This window comes from Poecilia reticulata, linkage group LG5 (genome assembly GCF_000633615.1).
Source record: "Poecilia reticulata strain Guanapo linkage group LG5, Guppy_female_1.0+MT, whole genome shotgun sequence".
Lineage (NCBI taxonomy): Eukaryota > Metazoa > Chordata > Actinopteri > Cyprinodontiformes > Poeciliidae > Poecilia > Poecilia reticulata.
In genome coordinates this window covers 31,086,218-31,104,159 of record NC_024335.1, presented here as the reverse complement: position 1 = coordinate 31,104,159, position 17,942 = coordinate 31,086,218, and the positions used below count along the sequence as shown (strand labels likewise).

The 17,942-nt window shown below is 42.1% G+C and overlaps 3 protein-coding genes across 7 annotated transcripts in view; 2 read left to right on the top strand and 1 right to left on the bottom strand.

The window, feature by feature from the left end:
* The window catches only part of zhx3a (zinc fingers and homeoboxes 3a), a 23,496-nt gene extending 20,592 nt beyond the window's left edge, over positions 1-2,904 (bottom strand). Inside the window, exon 1 of the mRNA XM_008410534.2 lies at positions 2,836-2,904. The gene's annotated coding sequence lies outside the window, so the exon portion shown is untranslated. The remainder of the gene's footprint in view (positions 1-2,835) is intronic.
* fam83d (family with sequence similarity 83 member D) lies at positions 2,276-9,360 on the top strand. The gene is made up of 4 exons (XM_008410536.2): positions 2,276-3,357; positions 7,143-7,310; positions 7,398-7,522; positions 8,118-9,360. The coding sequence occupies exons 1-4, from the start codon at positions 2,875-2,877 to the stop codon at positions 8,968-8,970; spliced, it is 1,629 nt and encodes a 542-aa protein (XP_008408758.1). The 5' UTR covers positions 2,276-2,874; the 3' UTR covers positions 8,971-9,360.
* A 5,944-nt stretch (positions 9,361-15,304) lies between these two features.
* LOC103465557 (DEP domain-containing mTOR-interacting protein) overlaps positions 15,305-17,942 on the top strand; it is a 56,534-nt gene continuing 53,896 nt past the window's right edge. For 4 of the 5 annotated variants that reach the window (XM_008410527.2, XM_008410526.2, XM_008410529.2 and 1 more), the window contains exon 1: positions 17,328-17,677. The gene's annotated coding sequence lies outside the window, so the exon portion shown is untranslated. Of the gene's footprint in view, positions 15,322-17,327; positions 17,678-17,942 lie in introns of those variants that run through there. The other variant, XM_008410528.2, reaches the window with a different exon arrangement.

Genomic DNA, 17,942 nt, shown 5'->3' with positions numbered 1-17,942 from the left:
GTGTGTGTGTGTGTGTGTGTGTGTGTGTGTGTGTGTGTGTGTGTGTGTTTAAACGCAGGAGGATAATTTCCCTTTGAATCAAATTAGAGCTGCTGTACTGATGCGCGCCCTGTAAAATATGATTTGCACGGCTGCGGCCCTTCGTGACCCCTGATAGCATTTTTTTCTTTCTGTGTGTAAAAGCCCGTATAGAGAGAGGAGCGCGCGGGCCCCAAACACGCCATTTATGTATGGCACGAAAATAGATGGTGAAAACGGGATTAAATAGTTTAACAAAATGGTAACAACTTCATAGAATAATGTGGCAATAACGTTCAGAAGGCCCTGAAGTTTTTGGCACACATATAAATGTGTAGATCTATATAAGGATCTTGTGTGTAACAAGTGGGTGGGCTGCTCTGGTAGGCCCTCCATGCATGCAGGCAGACAGAAATATACTCTGAGCAGAAGAACACATGGGACTAATAGTTCTATACTCCTCTAGTATCACAAAGATGGATTTACTCTGCCTTTCCATTATTTCCTTCACCGGATTCAGAAGTTGCCTGTAGCTGTATACAGTCAGGAAAGGGGTAGGGGGGAAAGATGAATTATCTATGAGACAGATGAATCACCCACCATTAAAGCAAAAACACTCTGACTAGCAGGATTGCAGAAGAGCACGACCTAGCTAGCGTAAGGAGTCTAGCGTGAGACGGCTCTGCCCAAGATTAGGATTAAAATGATATTTGCATTTCCTAAAGGTGTGGCGTGTGAAGCTGGAGGACTGCAAAGATGGTGTTCAAGTCTGTTTTTGTTTTTACTTTAATACTCCGTTTAAACTTCAAACTGATCACTGCTATTTTTTTTGTCAAACTAAATACAACTCTCAAATTTCCATGGAGAAATAAAAACCACCTGAACACACCACTTAGATGTTCATTTTTCATCGAAAGGACAAGCCTGTTGAGGTTCTTTATTTAGGACGCTGTCCTGTTTCACTCGACAAACTTCGACTTTTTTTTTTCCACAACATACATGGTTCAGGTTGACCTGAAGCTTTCTTTAATCCAAGACTGTTAGTTTTCCTTAGAAGCTGCAATCAGAGCTTCTCTAAAACATATTAGCCTTTCGACATGCAGTCAAAGCTCTGATTACGACCTTATATTCCACTATGCTGCAACTCTAAATTTATTTTTAATTTCTTTTACTTTTTCTCATTTGATATACTTTTCAGTAGATGATGTTATTCTGTTTGAAGTGGAACATAAAACTCTCTTTAGCTCATTGTTCATTTATAGCTCAGTTAGATGTTGTTTCCTGAAAAAGCTTATTTTTTATGTATTATTAAAAAAAAACACACAAAACATTAATGGCCTTGAGGTTGACCTTGGTGCTCTTAAAATCATATTAAAATTATCCTCAGTTTGTAACACTTGAGATCTTTTTTTTGCATAAATGATGTGATTTGTGAAATCATTCTGGAAAGACGATATCTGGACTGTCGAGATGCATCATTTTTTTTCACATTTGATATTCTAAACTGCATGTGATTGCATTGTATTATAATCGAATTGGACTCCATACAATTGAATATGAATCTGTCAATTTAATTTGGTTGTTTTATTTCTGTATAGCAGTATGTGTGTTTGACCTGTCTGTACATATGACATTAGTTGTTAACTTGTGAAATATAAATAAATCAAAAAGCTGCATGCCTAAACAAAAAGCCAGGCTGGAGGTATTTTCTAGATCATGAAGATGAGGTTGTTTTTTTTTTATGTACATCTCAACATTCAGGCCTTCAGGGTGACACCAATACCATGTTGTTATTCTAAAATGGCACTGAACTCCTCATTTGAATTCTTTGCATTCTTATTTTATATTAATAATTAGTTGTTTTTTTTCTCCAGCTGTGTGCAAAATAAGATTGTAGCAGATTCCTCCCCGTCCCCCACCTGTTGCTGCTGTCTGTGGGTCAGCTGGGTGAAAGAAGGCTCCGGCACAGCTTCCCTGGCATTCAAATCAGACAATTTCAGCTGTTTGTAATTTCCAGAGCGTTGAGCAGCCAGCAGAACACAATGTTCTACAAAATAAACACTTGAAAACAAATGCTAACTTTCAAAGGTATTTGTCCTATATTTTTGCTCGTCTTTCTAAAAATCAAAACAATTTAGACAGATGTAAAAAAAATAAAAAATGTTAGGATGTTGGAGTTTTGTAAGAAAAACTAATGCCTTTCTATTTTTAATAAATGTATCATGTATTTATTTGTTAAAATAATTAATCTTAATTAAATATTTTTCTGTCGTGAATAATCATTTAACCTGTCAATTTAACCATTGAAATTAGTCACTGCTTTTCATTTTAATGCTTTTTCTTCCAGGTCATTTTACAGGATAAACATCGTGATGATTCAAAAACGTTAAATGTCGTCACATGTTCAATTAAAAATGGCTTCGTCTTTAGTCTTTCTAATAAAAAAAATGTGTGCTAGTTTAACCTCTCTGTAGCTTGGAGTTCAAGTTCAGAGTCAACCATGCGAGAACACGCGGGGACGTGGTTTCTTCTGTTACTGAAAGGAAAAGTCGTCAGAGTGAGAGGTCTCGGGCCTTTTCTGATCTCTGTTCTGTAACCGGACCACAGCAGAGCGCGAGGGGGCTGTACAGGAGGTTTTGTTTGCCTCCAAACGAGCCAATGAGAGCTCCGCAGCTCAGATTGACACCCGAGTAGACGAGCCCGGAGCCGCCATTCAGGTTAGACCAGCGTCCACCAGCCAATAAACGGGCTGGACGGGTAGCAAAGGAGGGAAGAGACAAAATACGAATTTCTCCTCCCTGGAGGTGAGAACGTTACCTGTGCTGCTACCGTAAACGGAGGGAAGAAGTCCCAGCCATGGCTCTGTCGCAGACGTTGGACGACTCCCCGTTGAGGCTGGGTCAAAGACCCTCCGTGGCCGACGCTGTCAACCTGCAGGAAGTCTACAACGAGAGGCACCGGCTAGCTCTGGAGGAGCTGCTCTCCGGCGGGGTCGAGAACTTTTTGGATTTCCTCAGGAGGGAGAGGATTCCCAACTTTCTGTCGGACGATGAGATCCAGCGGATCCGGAGCGCCGCCGTGCCTCCGCCGCGGTGCGTCTCGGTTCACGGGGAGGAGCTGGAGCAGTCGCTCGGCAGCTCGTTGGACTGCTCCTCGGTCACTTACTTCCCCGAGGTGTCCGACGTGGAGCCGCCGCTGCTGGAGATCGGATGGCCCGCCTTCACCGCGGGCTCCTACCGGGGAGTGACGCGGGCCGTGGCTCACTTCCAGCCCAGCTATGGGGAGACTATTTACGCCTGCAAAGAGGCTGCGAGGCGGATGATCAAAAGTGCAAAAGAGGTAAAAATCCCAATAAAAATAATATGTTCTCTAACTGAAAACGCATTTTACTGGAAGTCCTGATTTTTCAGCTAGTGCCAGTACTGTTTTTATATTGCTCTGTTACTCTGAAGGCTGCAGAATACTGTGTTTTTTGTTGTTCTTTTTTATATACTAAAAGAGGCTTATTATTATTATTATGCAGTGTTGTGTAACATGTAATCAAGCAGACCTTTCTCTTGACATAAATTCCAGGGAATTTCCTAAATCCTCTTTGGCCCTTCCTGGAAATACACTGCGGATTGTCTCCATAGAGTCAGACAAATGTCTGATTGTTGTAAATTCAGCTTTAGCTTTTTCAATCAGCAGTGATCTCAGACCAAATGCTTGTACTATCTCAAAAGATTAAAAAAACAACAAAACAAAAAAACAGTTTGAAATGGGACCTGTCGTCAGTCTAATCTCTGGTTTTGTACAGAGACTTTCCAGTTTACAGGGATCTTGCAGGAGGAAAAGCACCTCAGGCCCGTGTGGAACCTGTGTACCAGATGTGCCTCCACTTGCTTTGCTCACCTGCAGGACACATTGAGCTCCCTGCTTCACCAAACACACATTTTGTTTTTGACTCGCACCTTTAAGGCAGGTGCTGTGTGTGTTTCTGCAGCTGGTTTCCTATGGAGAAGCGTGGAGTTGAAGTATTTTCCAAGGTGAGGACGAGTATGGAAAATGAAAGCGGAGCAGGGAAAGTGTATGCGTTTCCAGACTTTTTCCTAAACTTCCACCCATCCAGTGCACTGGCTTAATATCCTTTACATTTATCCAGCTCCTTTACCACCTTAATATCAAATCTTTAATAGTAAGGTGACATAATGATAGGAAATCATGCAATGACAAAATCAGTAACTTGCACCGATTACAGTTTTTGGGCTGATCACCAATCTTCAGAAAGCCTGACCTGCTGAGGCGGGTTTTTTTAAATATCTTTTTTCTGAAAGTCGCTAAACATTGCGACACAGTTGCTAAGTTGGCAACAGTTGGGATGGCTATTGTTAACCAGCCATGTGCAGACATGACCTTGTGGGCGGGGCCAGTCAGTCCGCCCTCTCTCCTGGCAGAGCCACAGGAGAATGCGGCTGATTTTTGAGACCATTGCGGGGATTCATGAGATCAGTTTCACATGGAAGTGCAAGCAGATCCTCCAAAACTAATCGGGCACTTTATCGGCTCACACAAACTTTTGGAGTGATATCACATTGACAGCGAAATTAGTTGTGACAAAGCCACCTTTCTTTAGTGCCAGATGTGGATATCTAGAGCATCGAGACTCCGTCAAACAGACGGAGCCGATACGGGACGTGTGAATTCCTGATTTCTGAATACTTTTGTTCTAGGTGTGGCTATTTATAATACCGTTTATCATTTATCGTGACGTTTCTTGTCACAAGAAATTTTTAACTTTCTTTGTCACGATAAAGTCATCGGGTTTGATAGTTCTACAAATGTGTCTACTGTTTGTCCAATGAAGGCATTAAAAACTGCAATAAGTTTGAAAATACAATTACCGTGTGCAGTTTAGTGATGCAAACCACACTTCTTTATGTGATTGGTGTTCTAAAATGTGCATTTCAATTGGGAATGTTTTTCAAGAGCATTATTTATGCTGGTGGGGTTATAATTGCTGTGACACACAGTCACAGTTGCCTAATAAATATGTAATAAATAGTTCTTATTGTCACTTTTATCGTTATCACAATAGTACTGCAAAATACTGTTGTGGTACTGATAAAACTTTAAGTCCATGTGACTCACCTCTACATTGCTCTACTAATAACGTGCACATTGATGTTGCAAATTGGTGGCAAGAAGTACAATTTTAGTCTTTCCCTAATGAGACTCGCAATATCATTATGTTTTTGTAAAAAAACGTGATGAAATATATTGAAAAAAGTGCTGAAATCCATGAAATCCATTAACAAACTTCAAAATACTGCGTTGACAAAGTAAGTTTGCAGCGCTTGTCTAAGGCTCTTATTGCAAAGGTTTGAGGGAACCTTTGCAATAATAGTTTTTGTGTTGGCCGAACAGAAAAGCTCTTTGAACAGCTTCAGGCATTAAGGCCTCATAATTATTTTGGCAGTTTTGTTGAGCATAAGCAGACCCTAAACTGCAGTTCTGACGGTCCATTAAATCGCACAAACTGGCAATAAAAGTTAAACAGATGAAACAGGCAGAGATGGCGTAGATGCGGAAAAGTCAACATATTTAGTATCAGCTGGAGGCAGAGCGAGTGGAGGACAGAGGACCAGTGTTGTGGCATTTTTTTTTTTTCAAAAAGAATGTTGAACGTCTGTATTTTTGTGTGAGAATCAGCAACATTAGAGAAACAGGAGGAAAATATGGTCACATTCACATTTTAAATCACCTCGTAGTCATCAATTAGTCTCCTTCAAACCCAGTGCACCAATTGCAGTTTTCCAGCCGATCACCCATCCAGACCGATTTTTGTTTGGTTTATTTTTATAACTGACACGGTCAGGTGTCATAATGTCGCATCTTATTTTGTTGAAATGCGCTGAACAATACAAAGTTGTTTTAACTGCTTTCCAGTATAAAGGAGAAGGTTAGAGTGGCTGATTGTGAAGAACTTGGCTGAAGTGAATCAGATCTGTTCCACATGCAAGTATCGACCAATCGTCCAGTTTGACGAAAATCTGGGTTGATTTATCAGTTCACCCCGATATTTCTGTCTGTCACCATCCTACCGTTTTTCTTGACTCTCCATGTTTGAATCCTGACCACTGTAGATGCACAAGCCAAAAATTCAGAGTAAACCTTTGTATTTATATTCCAAAATGACGACAATAAAAGACAACTCCAGTAATTTGAGTGTGGGAATATAATTTTTTACCTTTTTATTCTATAGTAAGCACAAAAGCTACATTCAAACCAGCAAACCAGAAAAGGCTGTGGCATGAGCAAACTCACAAGCGATGAAATAAATACACCAATAAATGATCAAATTGTCGTCATTAAGCATTTATTCATTCTGTTTGTCCCGATTTTTAATTGCCGCACAGGGATTTGAAAGTGAAAATGTGTAGGAACCTTTCTGTACGACGAGGCCCTTTTGTTCTTTTGTGATGTTAAACAGCTCAGTGTGAAGCGCCTCTGTAGGTATATGGAAGCCACTCACTGTATCACCGCAGTGTTTACTGGTGTGCTCAAAGGAGCTGCCTTCATCTCTGCCTCTTAAAAAATAAACCATCCGTACAGGGCAGACCCCCACCACCCCCCAAAAAAAATGGGACAGGGTTGTGGGGGCTCTCTTGACAAGCTGCGTGTGAATAACACCAGTTTGAAGCCTCGAATCGAAGATACACCCATGTCTAATCCTCGACATGCAACCTTTACTGCAGCATGCGAAATTCCATTCGTCGGTGTGAAAAAGACAAATCTCAGCGGCCCAAAAAAAAAAAAAAAAATCCACAAGGAGAAAGAGGAAAGCCCTCCAGCGCACCTACGTTTCTTCTGTGTAAAAGTCATTTGTTTGCTGACCAAGCATCACGGCCGATCTCCATGGCAACGGACCGCAGTCAATAGAAAGCTCATGAACGCGTGTGCGTGCACACACATTACAGCGCGAGTGTGTGACAGGGCTCCACAGCCCTACTTGAATGAGGCCTTGTGTTTGATAATAATGAAAACACAATCACGTGCTAGATCTTGCGAGCGGCGGCTCGAACAGGAATTTTATTATATTACCTCTGTGATTTTTTTTCTAATTTATTTTCTTGTTTCCACTGCAGGTGATTGCCATAGTGACGGACTCCCTCACAGACCTGGATATCTTTAGGGATCTTCAGGAGGCGTGCTCCCTCCGCAGGGTGCCCGTCTACATCCTGCTCGACCAGTCATGCGCTCCCGCTTTCCTGAGGATGTGCAGGAACGTCGGCGTTCGCCTGGATGACCTGCGGGTATGTGGTTGCTTCGGTTCAGCTGGCCGTGCCTTTATGGGCACAACATGAGCAGCAGCCAAACAATTTACCCTCGGTCCTTTGCAGCAAATGAGAGTGCGAACCGTCGCTGGCACGACGTACTACATGAGGTCTGGAGCCAGGATCACCGGGAAAGTTCATGAGCGGTTCATGCTGATCGATGGGAACAGAGTGGCCACAGGTTCATACAGGTACGGCGCCGTTGGTCCACAAACCTGACTGCATGTTATGTGATACAGCAACACAAAGTAGGGTGTTATTGAAAAGCATCAGTGTGCACACTTTTGCTAATGCAATAATAGCGGAGCTAATTTTTTGTTTAGGGCTTTAGCTAACTTTAAAAATGTTTTGCACACTTGGCTTCCCCTAAATTCATATTTCCTGATCAATTTTAAGGCACTAATTTGCAAACTTCCAGTTGAATACAGGTCGACAGCTTTCTTAAAGTTTTGGTTATCAGGACATTATAAAACATGTTAAATATGAAAATTTAATTGGTGATAGAGGACTGTAGCTTCTGAAAAGATTGTTGATGTAGAGCTTGAGCGTTAGCTTGCCCTACATGCTATGCTAGTGTGTAACTGTAGTGTTAGCTACCGCTAAATACTGTCTTGGTGTAGCACTTTAGCATTAGCTTCTGCTAAAGACCGTTTTGGGGTAGTGCTTTAGCGTTAGCGCAGCTAACTTTATAGTTGGTGGTGCCCACCACCAATTGTTGGATTCAAGTATTTATGTGTCTTCCTGTATTCAAACGTGCAGCTTGATGAATCCTCTTCCTGTTTCCAGGTTCAACTGGACTGACGGCAAACTGAACAGCAGCAACCTGATCGAGCTCTCGGGTCAGATAACAGAGAAGTTCGACGAGGAGTTCCGCATCCTCTATGCCCAGTCCCAGCCCATCAACGCCCATGGGCCTCAGAGCGTCCGAGGCAGCGGCCTCCTTGAGCACCTCAGCATCAAACACTCGACTGCCTGCTCGCCTCGCATGAGCAGAGAGAAGCCCACTGAGCCGGTTCACCTGACCAGCACCCCCAGCCGTAAGCCCCAAACGTTACGTGAGCCTTCCTCTCCGAGTCCCGGTCAAACCAGCCCGGTGTCTGACTCCTCCACCATAGACGGGGGCACGACGGAGCAGAAGCTCATTCAGCAGGAGGTCCTATCTGCCAGCATAAATTATCGTCCTCCCGCAGAGCGGCATGCGGAGAAAGACGCAGCGAGCCCCACTGCCGCCTCCCGCCACGTCTCAACCCAGACCAGCCGTTCGGTGACGGACGGCGACACACAGACCGACGCTCAGCACCTCGGCCCGACTACGTTAGCTAAAACACCGCGACAGGACAGATCCCCCAGGCAGATCCCAGCACCCCATGCAGATCCGGACACTTCTCTAAAGGACGCCTTTCACGAGCTGTCCAAAGAGCGGCAGAGCCACTACTCGACCATCCGATCCAAACTGGAACACATGGTGACCTCCCTGACCGAGAGGCGAGAGCTGGCGGACGTCACCAACGTGACTCAGGGCGTCGGAGCCGCTCGCAGCAGCAGGCAGAGGATCCACAAAGACACAAATCCAGGACCGCCTGCCGAAAGTGGGGGCATGGGCACGTGGCCAAGAGCCAGATGTGTGCAGGGATTTTAAGGCTGTAAGGGAGCGGGGAACGAGGTGTTGAGATACTTCCTTTGTTCTAAATGAACACTTTTGGTTTCTACTGAAAATTTTATTATAGATATTTTCTTTGTTTTAATTCTTAGCTGACATTTTGTCTTTTTTTTTTCTGAAGATTTGTCTATCATTTTTAGGTGCTGGGTTGTAAATTACCATAAAATTATGCCAGAAATTTTCAACCAAAAGAACAGTCTCTAAGACGTGAGTCAATCCTGCTGTAGTACGAGCAAAAAACAGACGCAATCGCTGTTTTATCTATTCAAATGTGCCTTGTGCTGCTGTAACTACTTCCAAAGATTGTTCTGGAGAGCAGCTGGCTCTCACCGTGCCTCGAAAAATAAAAAGCGGCAATTTTCCACGTAACGACCTCGTCTTCGCGTTTTCCTTTGTTTTCCCATTTATCCTCTTTCTGCTTTAATTTGCAATTATGTTCTTGCGAGGAAGAGCACAGAAAATATTTGCTCAAAGAGTTCCAGGAGACACAAAGGAAGCAGCGCACGGCAAAGTGAGTTGACAAAGGGAAGGAGCACCTGCGCCGCCTTCGCCACGGGGCCTTCACGCAATTAGTCGAGAGACTGCATCTGTGATTCTGGCACCTCTGCTGATTATACCGCCAATCACAGCTTTCTGTCCAGGGTGAATTCAGAGGAGGAGATTTACAAGTAAAAGACAGGATAAATGCTAAGTACACACACACACAGATGGGATTTTGGAAGAATTTGCCAATTGTGTTTACGGTGCTGTAAAGAAGTATTTACCCCCTTACAGATTTCCTCTTTTTTTGCCATGTTTATTGTTTTTCTCTTTCTTCAGATCAACCAATTTCTAGATACCGTAATTGCAAAAATTGTAGTTTTTCAATGCTGATGATTTTATTTATTAAGAGAGAAAAAAAAAGCCATCCAAACCAACCTGGCCCTATAGACCTTTTTAATCTTTAATTGGATTAAGTCAATCTCAGGCTTTGATTAAGCTGCTTCAAAATGTTGCTTTTTTGGGGGGGGGTTTAAGCCATCTAGAGCCATGTTTTTGAAACTTTTTCAGGCTAAGGACCACAACCCATTTAACAAACACTCATGGACCACCTAACCTGAAATTGACCCTGTGGTAACACAACTTAATATATGATACAACCTGAAATGAAAATACTAGCCTCTTAACTCAGGTATTATTGTTTTCTGTGTTGTTGTGGTGCTGTTTGGTAAATGTGACTAGCCACGACAAAGACATGAACACATCTACTTGGGCATTTTGAGTTATTTACAGATTCTGAAAGTGTCTAAGCTTTCCAATGCTATGACTCTGATCATATAAGTGACTACTTATATGATCAGAGGAAGCTAAGTCATAGCATTGGAAAGTTGAGTTGTTTTCTTTACAACAGTATCTGCAGCTTTTAGAGCTACAGCTGTAACCAGTTTTCCATCATTATTTTTAACACAATCCTTTGGTAAGCTAGCTGTAGCGTTGCACTTTGAGCTCACATCACAGCAAATAAACACACGCAGTACTTCGCAGATCACAGTTTGAGAAAGACTAATTTAGAGGTATGCTATTCTGGTAAAAAATACAACAACAAAAAAAAAACCAATTCCTCCTGTTTCTATACTACGTTCACCCAGAGGGTCTGGACTCTCGGCTGTTGAGAAACTATTGCTTCCTGGAGGCATGAGCTCTTGGTTTTAAATTTTACCCAATCGCTAACGCTTGGCTGTGACATATGTAATGCGCCAGTTTGGCGCTAAGAAGCTTACTGGAAGTTGCCAGCACTGTAAACAACTATCCTCCACTGAGAAGAGAGAAGCGCAGAGGCTAACGAGGCGGCCGTTTATGTTAATTTAACATTTGGAAGTGCGGCCAACATGGACTGAATGGCTTCGTTCACTTCCTCTACTGCCGTTTCTAGAACTGCAATTGTAAAACTGCGCAGAAAATAAAGGTCATTGTTCACAACTTCTCCTTCTGCTCGCTGATTGGCCTGGTGGAAAATCAACCAGAGAGAATCCAAGTCAATGGGAGAAAGCCCAGACAGAGAAGTGAAATGAGATTATTTCGTATTGACCCTTTGCACGTGACGTCACATTCTCCAGAACAACAACAACAGCCTAATGTCTGTATGATAAAAATACTGAATTGATAGATAAGAACAGTTTCTCCTCACCTGGCTGTCTCCTCTCGCTCAGTGGTTTTTCAGAGAAAGGCAGACGCAGAGGCCTGTCAGTGTCTGTTGTATTTCATTACCTCTCTGCTTAAACCGCTACTCCGTGCTGAAGCAGAAACGATGCTTCAACGTTTTCTGTCATCTGACAAGCAGCAAGTCTACTCCACTTTATTCATCAAAAACTTTTTTTTTGTTTTAATTCACCAAAAAACTGTTCTGTAATCTACGTTGAGCTCCAGTTAGCCGCCTTATCTCACTGTGCGAGAGGCAACTGCGTCATGTGTCACGGGCAAAAGGTCAAAGGTAAGAAGGTGACTGGAGGACTTATTACGTTGTACAAAAAAAAGCCAACAAAAAAGCAAATAATTTTAGTACATCTTATTATGTGTCAGAAGAGGGTTTAGGAAATAATAATACCAAAAAAACAAACCAAAATGGCACTTGGGGGCAAGGAGCAAAAGGGGCAGGTGCTGAAGCACCCCTCATTTGCAGCCTCATGTACTCTTAGAGTAATTTTCATAGGATGACCGACCACACTGTTTCATGTCTTCTCCTTTTGTGGATTTTGGCTCCCACTGGTATTTACTAAAGCCTCAGTGATGGCTCTGTAATATTTTTCAGACTGAGAAATGTCAGTGAATTTGTCTCTAATCTTTGAATCATTTTTGAATTTCTTCTAATCACGGCTAAGTGTGTTACTTTCTTTCAGCTTACTTCATGTTAGACAGGTTCTATTCAGGCGATTTCTGGATTCCAGAGCTCTGGTGGTCATTACAGCTGGGTGTGGCTCATGTAATTTATCTCAGCCGTCTATAAAAATGTTAATAAAACTTAATTCATGTTTTAACAATGAGGATATTATAGTTCAACATGGAAGTCAGGTTGGATTTCATTTCTTTCTCCCCCTTAATCAATGAAGCAGTCATGTGAAAACTGCTTTTTTGCATTTACTTAGATTATATTTGCCTGGTAATAAAAATATGTTTTGCCAGAAGCAAAAACTGCAGAAATGTTTTGCACCGCATTCAATAGTACATTCTATATGCATTTATAATCTCTTAAAAAATGCCTCCATCTGCATCAAAGTGTCTTTAAACAGCATGTTTGGTGATCCGTGGCTGATGCCGAGCCAGGAATAGTTTTTTAGTATTTAAATTAAGAACAAAGGTCCATACTGTAAATATAAAACAGGTTAGTGTCTTCATGCGGGCCTGAAGTGTGCTCAGAAGGCAGAGGGTAATAAATGAATCACTCACACTGAGATTTATGAGAGAAATGTTTAACTACACAAAGGATATGAGGTGTAATAAAATCATGCAGAGATTGCTTTTGTCCTCAAGGAGGAAGTTTTAAAACCTCACAGAGATCAAGAATCAGTAGGATTGGGGTGAAAGGGTTGTACTCAGGCAACAAAAATATTAGTCCTAAAAAAAAAAAAAGATAAATTAACAATCTCCTTACAACATAAAGGAGCAGTAACCACGTTTAGGGTCAGAGTAAAGATGGTTTAATAACAATTTCCTTTGGTTTTATGTTTCTAGGTTTGATATTACTTCTTCAACAGAACAATGTAGAATAAAAAAATAGCTGACGAAAACACTGCACGGACATTGGACTCGAGTTTAATATGAGGTAGACTGTTTTTAAAGGGGCAGTCTTGATTTTATAGCACAATCAAGTAGCTATGTTAACATAAATTGCTTAAAAAATGCTGCATATATAAAATATGACTTGTAATTTAAGGTCTTCAAATTGGGTCTCTGACTCTTTAAGAAACTCGTGCTCTTTCTGAAACTCCGCCTTCAGGAGGTCATCACAACATGGCTCCTCAATGAACCCTGTAGAAACGTTTTTACCTGTGTAAGTGAGCTTAGATCTCCATTTGCTGGTGTTTGCTAATTGCCGCTGGCTAGTCTAAAGGAGCCTCCACAGAGGAGGGCCGCTCTGTGAGGCGGAAGCTTGGAAATTGCAGCTCCAAGGAGGAGCTTCGTCTCAAACTTGACATTCAGGCCACCCAGGCGTTTTGCACAGCTGAATGGTTGCCATTGGAGATTAAAGGATTTCTCAAACACGCATACTAATAAATTCACTGTTTTGCTGTCAAAATCTATTTGAAGCCTTATCGATTTCTTCTGTTTGCTCCGATCGGAAGATAATCCTAATAAATACAACATCCAGTTATCAATTATATGCAGTTATGTGTTAAGGAGAAAAGTTTTCCAAATCAATGACCTGGTAGAATTAACAGTTATAAATACATGCACAATCTTTTCCAGGGACAGTGGTGTATAAATATCTGTCTTTAGACACCCAGATTGCTGCTGAAAATGTTTGTGGAAGAGTGGGTCGCTCTCAGGAATTCAGTGACTTCAGGTACCGTGATATGATGCAACCTGTACCAATAAGTCCAGTTATGTAATTCCTGACTAATAAATATTTCACAGCCAGCTAGCTGATGGTGGTATTAAAACCACCTGAAAGTGATTGAGAATGACACACAGTGGTCAGGCATGTAAAATCACAGAGGTTGTCAGGGGATGCTGGGCCTTAAAGGTCACACTCTTTCTGTGAAACCAACAGCAACAAACCTCGCAAACTTCACGTCGCCCTCTGATTAGCTCAATGCAAAACGTTGAATGCAGTGGTGAAAGGCACACAGGGACTGGACTCTAGAATCAAGATTCGCTGTATTCAGCTATATGAAACACTCTGCTCAACCTGAAAAAGCTAAGATTACATGGTGATTCACATGGCATAGTACGTGTTAGCAAGTCCAATAATTGTGCCAACTGTGATTTTCTACTCATCCCTCCACAAAAACAGCATGTCAGAATTGAAGTTTGAAAGTATGGGCTGGCTTACAGCAAAGGATCCTGGGATACTTTATATCACTGAAGGAAGGATGAATAGAGAAATGTACCAGAAAATGTACTGATCCATTTTTTTCACTTTAACATCGGCCGATACAATCCGATACAGAATAACAATGCTGAACTGACTTAAATCGTTTCTTCTTTTTTTTTTAAACACAGACGTAAATGTACTGAGATACACATTTATTTGATAACTGTGCACCAGTACAACACACTTACCGATAGCTTCTCAAGATTGGTCAAACGTAAAAGCAACATAACTTCAGTGTCTTCAGTCAGCAGAATTAGGCGTTTAGCAGCCAATGTGAAATAGATAATATAGAAACTGAAACTGACAAAAACAATAGATTGACTTATCTTGGTCAAACATGACTCAATAGATCTGCCCTTACGGGCACATGGTCACTGATGTACAATGTTTTTCAATATCGGGACCAATACAGATGTTAAAATCGGATTGGTGAACCTCTACAGGACATCAGTGTGAATTTCCATGATGGTAGTCCTAAACACAAAGCTTAGGAAGCTCTTAATTGGTTCCAGAGGAAGATAGTAAAACTCCTGGAATAGTCCAATTAATCGCCTGACTAGCAGCCAATTGAAAATCTTTGAAAACAACTGAGGATCGGAGTGAATAAAATGGACCTCCAAAACCTTTTAACACAGTTTGTGTAGAAGAATGGGTCAAAAATCCCGTGACTGGTTTCTCTGCAAGGGAGACATTTTAAAGTTGTCATTACTTTAAAAAAAAAGGGAATTCCATAAGTGCTTAGTGCACTCAGTTATGGACAAATTTGTGTTGATTTATTTGTGTGTGTGGATTACTTGAGTTGTTGATCTGGTGTGAATTTTATGTCAATTATTCCATTAGATATATTTGAACAGAGGGGGAAAAACCTTGACAAGTGCAATAGAGAAATAAAGGGAGGCCGATTGTTGACATTCTCCTAAGTGCATCTAGCTGTGTTAAGAACTGCACTTGAAGACTTTTTATTTTAGCAGTTAATGGCCTCAGAAACGGCCTACCTCATCACGGTTAATTAAATGATTGGTTAATTGCAAGTTCGAAGAAATTACCACAATTCCACTTTGTGCTAGCTTCCTTAGATCTAGTGCACGCGTTTTAAAAGAAATGCCCTAAAAAGAAATGTCGCAGCCGACAACAGGAGCAACTCTACAAATTAATTTTGCACAAACATCAGCGGTATAAATGTTTCCTAAATACAACACGGGGACATCAGCGAGCGGAGGAAACTCGGAGCAGCTTTCAAACTGCTACATGGCAATAAGGTAGGAACAGCAGGGCATCCCCACCCGGGCGAGCACATCAAAAGCCTCTGCATTCATTATGCAAAACGGCGCAGCTGAGGGAAATTGATCTGCAAATAAACACAATGGTTGGTAATATGGGAGAGAATGGTATTTGATTTTAATTGGCTGCTGCAAAGCAACCATTGGCTGTAATCAGGGAAGCAGTGGGCGACCACAGCCTGCACCCTCACAATGAGACTCGGCTCACTGGTAAACAGAGAGAGGCGCGGAGTTCTCCTCGTGAGAGACAATTAAAAAGAAACAAAAACTAAATCTGTCGTTTGCTTTGTTTTCCTTAATTAAAAGCGTCTTTTCGGGGCACATGTGCCCAGATTCCCGCGCGTTAGTTTGAAACACTTGCGCCACTCAGCCACCAGAGGGTGCTGAGTGCTCAGGTAAAGCAGGAGTGATGGGTGAGGAATTCCTCCACGAGAAAAGAGCAAATGTTTTTTTTTTTTTCCCAGCACAAAAAAAAAAGAACCACTGTGTTTCTTTTTGACAGCTTGTCCTTTAAAACAGAAGTTTTAGTTGCGTTCTGGTGTTTGTCGTTCAGTTTTCAGCTGTGTGTGTTTAAGGTGGGTGACGCATGAGAGAGGAATAAACGGCCTCTGTGTGCCGTCCTCATCAGGTCACTTGTGATCCCAGGAGATGTGCTGGCCGAGGCTCTGCTGGTGCATGCTGGGTAAAAACATCCTTGTGGATGTGAGCGTGTCTGACAGCAGGTGTTATGGTATATCTTTACAACCGTTATGGCATGCTCTAATTCTACCTCTCAGCCGACATAAGCGCCCGTGTGTTAAGAAAAACACCGCTGATTCAAATGTAAATGAGACTTCGTACTTCTAACCAGCATTTAGCGAAATGTGTTGTTTTGCCACAATTCTTGAAATATAAATTTTGCGATTTCTTTTAGGATTTGCAGATCTCAGAGGTGGGTTTTGTGTCACTGGATTTAGATAAAATCCACTTCCTGTTTGTCTTTCTTTGAGGCCTTCAGGGTCCTGCCGGGCCAAGTGCTGATTACTACATTTTTATCAATCATCATGCATGTTTTTATTGATCCAATCACTATCCACAATACATTATACTAACATTATAGCAATAAACTTTAATGCATTTCATTGGGCTTTTATGTTATAGGCCAGCACAAGGTATTGCTCAATTGTAATATGGAAGGAAAATGACATGTGGTTCTTAAAATTCTTACAAATTGCAATCTTAAAAAGTGTGGTGAGCATTTGTATTCAGCTGCTTGAGTCAATACTTTGTATTAACACCTTTCACTACAACTAGTTTTAAGACTTTTGGTGTATACCAACCAGTCTTCCACATTTATAGACTAAAATTTAGTTCCAGCTCAGTATGATTGGGTGGAAAGAGTTTGTGAAGATACTTTTCAATGTATTGCCTAAGATTCTTAGCTGCTCCACTGTAGCTCTGACTGCATGTTTAAAAATTGGTGTCCAGCTGGAAGGTGAACCTCCACCCCAGCTTTTAGTTGTCTGCAACCTAAAACGGGTTTTCTTGTATATTTTGTGTTGGTCTAGCACATAAAATCCTAATAAAAAGCGATCAAGTTTGTGGTTGCTACATTTCTAGAGGTTTGATGGGGATGAATGCATTTGCAAAACCTCTTAGATCACACGTGTGTAGCTCTGTTTGTGTTGCCACAGTCTAGTTTCAAACAATAATCATCCAGGACGTCAAAGTTTCTGATTTAGGCAAATACCGGATTCCTGAAACGGCCTGAACGGACTCTGATGGCTCTCCTGACACCAAACATAAACCTTTTAATTACAGCTAACATGGCTGATGAGTTTGAGGCCTGATTACTTGGCCTTCATTAGTCAGATTGTGAGCCATAGTGACTCCCACAGGAGCAGTTCGGCAAATCTAAACACCGCCAGCTTCTGTGTTGAGCAATTACATTGACCCTAAAATACGCCCAAACAGGTGTGCGCGCCCACATGCTGCGCACACAAACCGATGTGCGTGCACGTGGGCATTTTATCAACCCGAATCGGCTGAATGTTGGGATTTCAGTCTGTTCCTTCATTTGCAGAAAGAGTCTGACTAAAAAGAAAACAGTGATAAAATGTGCTGAGCTCCACTCGGTTTAGCCGCGCTTTGTCATAATGACTCCATGTTAGCCGGGCCATCTCGGTGAGGAGGGGGGTGCGGGAAGTTTGTTTTGCATCATGGCGGCCTGGCGGTTGTCACTGCACCGGGGGAGGGAGCGTCCTGCCTCGGGCCACACGCGGCGATAACGGCCGTTCATCCCCGTCGGAGACAAACTGCGTCTGCAATGTGCGGTCAGGATCTGGCCGTTGTTTGGGTGAGTGAATCAGACGCAGTGACACGCGCGCGGACGTTCGGTTTGCACAACACACTCAAGTCACTTCCTGTGTTGTAATGCTGATGCGCGAGGCCGCGCGCTCGGGCTACTGCAGGTGGAAAGTGTTGACCTGCGTGAAGCTGACACCCCACCCACGTCAAAAAATCCAGCAAATAGTCTGAATGGTTAGTGCTCCGTTTGTGCAGGTTTGTGCCGTTAAAATTTTCGTTTGTGCAGTTTTGGTTTCTGAGATATTAAACATTAT

What these genes read in the sequence shown, in the direction of transcription:
- fam83d (XM_008410536.2), top strand. Translation starts at nt 2,875, where the DNA reads ATGGCTCTGTCGCAGACGTTGGACGACTCCCCGTTGAGGCTGGGTCAA. An exon ending in TGATCAAAAGTGCAAAAGAG is followed by an intron (nt 3,358 to 7,142) that starts GTAAAAATCCCA and finishes TTTCCACTGCAG; the next exon opens with GTGATTGCCATAGTGACGGA. An exon ending in GTGGCCACAGGTTCATACAG is followed by an intron (nt 7,523 to 8,117) that starts GTACGGCGCCGT and finishes TCCTGTTTCCAG; the next exon opens with GTTCAACTGGACTGACGGCA.